The sequence below is a fragment of the Cucurbita moschata genome, unplaced genomic scaffold (genome assembly GCF_002738365.1).
Source record: "Cucurbita moschata cultivar Rifu unplaced genomic scaffold, Cmos_1.0 Cmo_Scf00001, whole genome shotgun sequence".
Taxonomy (NCBI): domain Eukaryota; kingdom Viridiplantae; phylum Streptophyta; class Magnoliopsida; order Cucurbitales; family Cucurbitaceae; genus Cucurbita; species Cucurbita moschata.
The window spans coordinates 8,992,933-9,000,703 of record NW_019268517.1 but is presented as its reverse complement, the minus strand read 5'-3'; the positions used below and the strand labels follow the sequence as shown (position 1 = coordinate 9,000,703).

Below are 7,771 nucleotides of genomic sequence, written 5' to 3'. Positions count from 1 at the left end.
GGGGCGAGAAAGATGAATACCTACAAGCAAATCAGAGAGCAGAGGCAAAGGGGCTATGCCAAATATTATTTGAATACTACAAGACAGATGATCATTGAATGAATGAAATGTCTTGTCAAATTGGGGGGTCACTTATCTGATTTCTATGTAATTTAAAGCTTAGAGTTGCTTTAAATTTGCTTGCAATGCTGAGTACACAGCGAACCAGCCATTTTGAGAAGGGTGCACTTCGTCCCAGAAGAATGCAGCTCCTGGATCTTCACATATGGTGTACTTCTTTTCCCCATTCGCACCCACATTCCCACATGCATACTCGCTGCTTATTCCAACACAACATGGCTTCAATGGGTTCTCAAATTTCACGTTCCCTGCACAAAACATGGTAAGCACTTAAAAAACACCCTATAAACTTTTAAAGGGAGGTGTGCTTGTGGGCTTCTTATGAAGGAGTGTCAAGTCAGTCAATTGACCCTTTTCTAGCTCGTGATGGAAGGCAAGAATCTTAATCTATACCATATTTTGAGACGAGACCTAAGAGGTACCAAGCATAGTTTACAGAGCGGAAACCTTTTGTAGGGATTACAACCAAAAGCCAGAATAATTAAGGAGCAGGAGTCACTTTGTCTAGCTTGTCAAGGGAACCCAGCTGTAGTCTCTAATATGCTAAACATCAACCTATTTCCAGAAGAACCAAGACTTAGTTTAGCAGATCTCGAACACAATCTTCTCATAAATGGAGAGCCAAATTAACTAAAAGAAGTCGCATTCTATGAGATCCCACATCGATTGAAGAGGGGAACGAAATATTCTTTATAAGAGTGTGGAAACCTCTCCCTATCAGACATGTTTTAAAAATTGTGAAGGGAAACCCAAAAGGGAAAGCACAAAGAGGACAAAATCATATAGTGGTGGGCTTGGGTTGTTACACATTTGTCCAATAGCAAACACGTACGATGTCATGATCTTGTTGTTCATTCATGTAAATCAGTCTTTTTATTTAAATATATATGAGTATCTAAACCAGCTGACATGCACCTTACTATTCTTAAAGAACACATGTCTAATCCTACTATACAGTTGCTGTCAAATAGGATATTAAATCATAAGCATGTGGCGCCCAAAGCCTGAATCCTTTGCAGGAGGACACAAGACTTATTGGGATGTCCTTTTTCTCTAACCCATTGATATTTGACCATTAGGCCGACTCATGAGGACAAATCCTGGTAAGATGGTAAATCAGGGGTGTTTTAGTTGAAGAATGTCAGCTCTCATGTGGGTTTCGAATAATCAATGGGACTAAACAATTTTTAAGGAGCATAAGAGAATTAGTGGACTAAAAAAAATCAAAAGATCAAAAGATCAAGAGAGTCACCAAGAGGGTCTCCTTTGTTGTTGAGAGCAGCCATGAAAGAGGAATACAGATCAAGAAGGATGAAAGTGGATGCAGAGGCATCTTTTACTTCACTGTTGAGCTTTGCCACAGATTGCTGCAATAGCAGATTGTGGAAGTTGACAAGCAGATTCTCAGTGGCATTACACTGATGGAATGAGGATGCCACTGTGCTGCTAGGAAGACAGCCCAGCGGCTCCAGAGACGTCACCACTATCTTTGGAACCCCCAGCCCATGGATGCGCCTCAAATTCACCTCCAGCTGGTTCACCACTTTCGTTATAAATGGCTGCCACCCCTGCCACCAACACGCCAAACTCAATACAAAATCCCCAAATTCTTTGCTTAACTTCTTATATTTTGACTAAAAAATCAATTCATAGAGTTGAAATTAAACGTTACAAATGTTGGGGAAAACCTGAGCAGAGCCGTCAGTGGCCTGGTAGACGCCATAATCGTTGCCGGCGAGGGAGATCAGCGCCACAGAGTAATGCAAATCTTGGGCGGTATACGTCGATTCGTGGATCAGCTGCTGGAGGAAGTCGATCTGAGTGCTCATGTTAGGGCTCATTATAAAGGTATTGAAAACGCCGGTACCGCCGTACGCGAAATTCATCCCGTATTTCAGTTGCCCTAACCCTACTTTCCGCCATTTGTACGCAATCGGAGACTTCACTCTCAGATACTTGGCTGCACACACAAGATTCAACCACCCAATGGCGCCGCGAAATGGAGCCAATTTTTATGATTCATTAAAAAATAAAAAAAATAAAAAAAATTATATTAACCATAAACTAATTAAAAAAAATAATGTGAAATTCCAATATATTTAAACTCAGTTCTTAATTAAACCCAATTTTAATTCCACCGACATTTTAATAACACAAGAAATAAAAAATTCTAGAATATACCTTAATTGGTCAAATTAAAATATATATTCTATAATTAAAAAATAAATAAAATCGAGAAAAAAAAAAGGGGAAAATGACAGGAAAAGATGCAGTGAAGTTGAAGATAAAGACTGACTGTCAGGGAAAAGGAAAAGGGTTACGCTAAACTGACATGCTCAAAAGTCACAGCCATCTCCATATCAATAAAGCAAAAATAAAAATAAAAATAAAATAAAATAAAAAAGCCGACTCTATAATGCAGCCGGTCTTGAGTTTTTACAGCCAAAAAGTGCCACGCTCTGACTGAAATTAAAAAATAAAAATAAAAAATAAAAAATAAACTTCCTTTTGCACTGATTTTTTAAATTTATTTCATTATTTTCCATTTAATTTTTAAAATATATTATTTATTTTGTGAAATTGTTTTATTTTTTTATTATTTACTTTATTAAATTTATAAATCACTAATAATTTTTGAAAAAAAAATAGAATTTAGATAAGAGTTTAAATGTTTCAATAATAAATAGATAAGATATGGTATAATTTTATAATTTTTGAAATACATAAAATTTTAAAAAAATTATTACCACGAGGTTTTTTTTTTAATTTTTATTAAAGGAAAAAATGTGCTATTTAAAGTGTTTAATAATAAATTATTTTGAAAGGAAAAAAGAAAAAAGAAAAAAGAATACAATAGCAATGTGGAGTGGGCCACCACCTCTATTTATATCCATAAAACTAAAGAAAATTTATCTTTATTATTTGCTTTTTAAATAATTTTAAATATTATTTTTATTTTGTGTTTAGAATTTCCTTTAATCATACAATTTTAATTCTTTTTGTTTTTAAATATAAAGAGCCTTCTTCACTACTTTAGTCCTTTTTTCATTGTGATTTTTTCTTTCTTTTGCTAAAATTTTAAAATTAGTTAATAAAAAACTAAATAAATTATTAATCTAGCTCAATAAATGATTTTTTAAAAACAATATAATTTTAAAAATAACATAATTTCATAATTATCCAAATTAAACGAATCTTAAATAAATTCAAAACAATTAATAATTCAAAATACACGCGCAAAAAAAAAAAAAAAAAAAAAAAAAAAAAGACAAACAGAGAAAGAGACGGTTAGATTTTCAGAGTTACCTAGGTAATCGGTCAAAACACGGCCATCGGAGAAACGGCCGGTGGGTTTACCGGGAAAAGTAATTCCATAAGGATACTGCCAAGATTTTGCCGCCGGTTTCCGGTTATTTCCGGTGTCTACATAAGAATCCCCAAACACAAACAGCTTTCTAGGATTCGAATCCGACAGCTCCCCTCCACCAAGACTCTGTCCACTCCGCCGCACGCGGTGGCGATGACGGTGGCCACCCCCTCCAACAGAAACCCAAACCACCCCATATAATTCTGCAACCCAAAAACAAATTTTAAAAAAATATATATTTTAGAGAGAGAAAGGAAGGGGAAGAGGGGGTTTTAGAGAGAGAAAATGGAGAACCTGGGAGGAGAGAGAAGCAGAGGAGAGAGAAACAGAGGAGCTTTTTGCAGTCCATTAAAGGAGCTTAGAATTGGAATTGGAATTGGAATCTCTTTGAAGTTGTGTTGTCTCTTTACCCAAATGTTCCAAATGAAACTGTACTCACTCTCTTTAATAGCTTATATAGTAATCTCCCAATGATAAAATCACCTGCCCTTCACCATTCTTACGTCAACCGCTCCATTTTCTGCTAGTTTTTTACGCGACGTTTAAAACATCGCGCTTCGAAGTTGTGGCGTCTAAGGCTTCTTTGGGTCGGCCATTGTTCTTAACCTATATATATATATATATATATTTATATTTATAAAATATTTTTTTTTTATAAATATATTTTAAACATATGAGCCAGCTATTTAAGTTTAAAAAAGAAAAATAATGTTTAATAAATTTGTTAATATTTAAAAATATGTAATATATTTAATGTGTAAAATAAAAGGGTTTAATGGAAACGGAATCCGAATATATTTAATTTATATTTACATAAAAAAAAGTCACTTAGTATAAAGTTTGTGAGAATATTATATTAGAAATGTACACAAAGGAATCTAAATTTAAATTATGAGAAAATACATCAATTGCTTACCATTTAAGTTAGGGGATGTTATGATAAATAATTAAATAAATTAAAACATATTTTAAAAAAATATAATATAAAGGATGAACGGGCTAAAAATGTAATTGTGAGTAGGCCCATGGAGATGGGCCCATTTTGGGCTAAAATAATTGGGGGTGGCCCAATACTCAAGCCCAATATTTCCCGCCCGTAGGAGGGAGGGAATAGACGGCGGCGTTTGATTGGTGCTCTGGAATTCGAATTTCGACGGCCGAGTTCAATGTCTGGTTTCGTCTCCTTCAGTGCAATGCAGGTTGAATCCTAGGGCTTTCTCCCGATCAAGTTTGTCAATTGGAAAAAAACTGTAAGCGATTTTCTTTGATCTCGATCTTCTGAAATTTGAGCTCAAGAATTTTTCTCTTCATTGCGTATCGAATCTCATGTGATTTCGTTTGTTCATGCGAATTGGAATCTGCAGATTCTAGTTTAAGATTAATGGATGTTTTGTAAAATGAACAGCAGAAGAAAATTATGGATCAGAATTTTATGTTTCGAATCTGGAGGTTTCATGTTTGTCTATTAGGGACCTTTGTGGCATGTTCTCGGAAGGTCAGACAAGAAGAGACGGAGTTTTGTGCTCATATTTCATGGTTTAGAGTTCTCAAATTTCCAACGTATTGGACTTATTCATTGCATGCTTTAAAGATAGAGTTTGGATGTTTACTTTCTTTTGTGGAAGTTCTTCTAGTTGCTAGTGCGTCCATTTCTTTATTTAACTATTAAGTATTAACATGGTTCAAGATAACACAAATTCAAGTTATTAGGTCCTCTTGTTCTTCACTGAATAAAACTTAAAATAGGTTAGCTGTGTGCATTTGCTACATGGTTGATACTCGATTGTTTTTCAACTTTCAAGAGTTGAATGTTTGCAGTCAATTCAGTAGATTCATCTTTATTCTGTTAGGCAGGAGTTTAGTAAATTAGCCAATTTTCATCAAACAGAAAACAACATATAGTTCTTTGATCTGAGGTCACTTTTTCTGAATAGCTTAATGGGAAATACTTATGATTGTTTTGTTTTTATATCTGTGAGTGTTTGAGTCAGTTTGCGCACACCTCGACTTTAATATTCTTTGGTTCCTTCTTGTGCTTTAGTCTTGTTTAAGCTTTTTGAAATAGGAATGCTACAATTTATCTTTTTTGATTTATGTTGTTTTGCACATCGTTAGGAAATAATGTTCATGACTCCATATTTCAATCATAATCGATATGAGGCAGCAGCAATAACTCATTTTCTATTCATTAACATGTTTAATGATGTGAAGAATATTGTTCATTTTGTTGTTGAAAAAGTTGCATGTAGCCAAAAATATCAAGACTAGTCTACTGGATTTGTATAGTATCTTCTTTAGCATTGTATTTGGTAACTAGATAATTAGCTCTGATATTATGCACTCGCACCCCCTTGTCCCTCTTCACTTTGTATTATACGTACATTCAAGTATGTCTTGCATTTGATTTCATAGGACAATGGTGAGTGATTATGGCTTTAAAAGAAGAATCACAGCTGAAATTCCTGACATATGCAGTTGAGAAAGCTGTAATCACAGATCATCTAGTTGACAACATTGCGGCCCCCATTCACAAGCCAAATGAGACTCCCATTGTCGCCAGGTTGAATCTTGTTCATAAACACAATTATTTTCACTTTGCTTTTCAATATGCCACTGATCAATAGCTTGCAATTATATATCCATGGCAAATCATTGATATCCTCCTTGCCACTTTTTTATGCCTCCTAAAATATAAGCAATATCATATTGGATTCATAAGGATGTCTGTTCAGTATACTAATGTCATTTTCTTTATTTTTGAAACTGTGGCTCTGATGTTAACTACTTTCCTATTAAATTCTTTGAGTAATTGTGGCCACCTATTAAATGAATGTGAACAAAGAATGGTGGCCCCTCATTTGTACTGGATAAAGAAATCTATTGGCCTTAATAATCACTGGATAAAGTAAATGCCTTTTGCTTTTCCCTTATCATACATCTTTTGTAAAGCTCTCTATATAATAGCATGATCTTATGAGGAGACTTTCCTTCCCCTTAATATTATGATCTTAGGTAGTCTGCTTATAGTGTTGATGCTGACTAAAAGCTTACTGGTTAGAAATGGGTGTATTAAATTAATAGATATTATGTTATAGAGTCATGACCAGATAAAATAAGAGATGAAGAAGGTTGAGTCACTGAAGATGATCCCATTATGGTGTCATTTAGCCTCTAATGGACGGAATGTTGGATCATTATTTAGGCTTTAGAAAATGCCGAGGATCCAATTTGTTAAACAAGAGTCATTATTGATTCTCCTTTTGTGAGATCCCACGTCAACTGGAGAGAGGAACGGAGCATTCCTTACAGGGTGTGGAAACCTCTTCCTAACAAACGTGTTTCAAAACTTTGAGGAGAAGTCTAGAAGGAAAAGCCCAAAGAGGACAATATTTACTAGTGATAGACTTGGGAGGTAGGTTGGAGAGGGGAATGAAGCATTCCTTACAAGGGTGTGGTAACCTCTCAAGGACAATATCTGCTGGTGGCCAAAAAAGGATGATATGGATGTGAGAAAATCAAGTAGAGGTATCTTGATTGCTGATTAGCCGGAATATTGAGAGGAACTCTTTCTCCTAATAGATCTTTTCAGTAAAAGAAGTTGGATTTATTCTTTGGTAATCAGTATAAACAATCTATGGTGCCTGTTTAATATTTGCAAAATCTAAACAGGATTATTAAAGCACCAAAAAAGTGAACCCAGCAATGGGCTGAAGTAATTGATAAAAAGGCTATAAAGCAAAAGAAAAAGGGTCTGAATTTGACTTCTATCTCTTCGTTATGCCCCCACCTTGATCTCATCTAGATGACACTTGCAAACTTCCTTGCTTGTCCCATCCCCTTGCTCTGGTTGGTGTATTAGGATAAACAATAGAAAAGATATTTGATAAATTTAAGAAACTTAGAATTGTTCTAATGTCTTTGGATTATAATATCTGGAATTTGTATAAGTATAACTTATATGGAAGAACGTGTGGAGATGAAATTCGAACCTTTGTTGATGGTACATTCTTAACCAGTTGAGCTACACTTGAGTTGATATAACTTGATTTGATTTATAGGGTTATGATTTCTAGAGAGGAAGAGTACTAACACTATGAGCCGGCCTAGTTGTGGTTAACGGGGCCAATGAAAAACAAAGTATAGAAGGAATGAGTTCGGCCACCTACCAAGAATTTGAAGTCCTACGAAACTTATTTGACAACCAAATGTAGCACGTCTAGATAGTTGTTTAGTGTGATTAGTGGGCTTGGCAAAGCTAGAATTGACTTCTTAGCGATCTAGAGT

The 7,771-nt window shown here is 34.8% G+C and overlaps 1 protein-coding gene and 1 long non-coding RNA gene across 2 annotated transcripts in view; one reads left to right on the top strand and one right to left on the bottom strand.

Moving 5' to 3' along the window:
• LOC111433403 (GDSL esterase/lipase At5g03610-like) overlaps positions 1–3,923 on the bottom strand; it is a 4,345-nt gene extending 422 nt beyond the window's left edge. Inside the window, exons 1-5 of the mRNA XM_023070481.1 lie at positions 3,782–3,923; positions 3,427–3,690; positions 1,809–2,080; positions 1,373–1,688; positions 1–368 (exon numbers count right to left, since the gene is read on the bottom strand). The exon at positions 1–368 is cut by the window's left edge and continues 422 nt beyond it. Coding sequence (XP_022926249.1) covers positions 160–368; positions 1,373–1,688; positions 1,809–2,080; positions 3,427–3,690; positions 3,782–3,836 — 1,116 coding nt within the window. The 5' untranslated portion in view covers positions 3,837–3,923 and the 3' untranslated portion in view covers positions 1–159. The remainder of the gene's footprint in view (positions 369–1,372; positions 1,689–1,808; positions 2,081–3,426; positions 3,691–3,781) is intronic.
• Positions 3,924–4,605: 682 nt separating this feature from the next.
• On the top strand, positions 4,606–6,203 carry LOC111434288. Its single transcript, XR_002708925.1, has 2 exons — positions 4,606–4,737; positions 5,900–6,203. It is a non-coding gene; the product is annotated as an uncharacterized LOC111434288 (long non-coding RNA).
• The last annotated feature ends 1,568 nt before the right edge of the window (positions 6,204–7,771 follow it).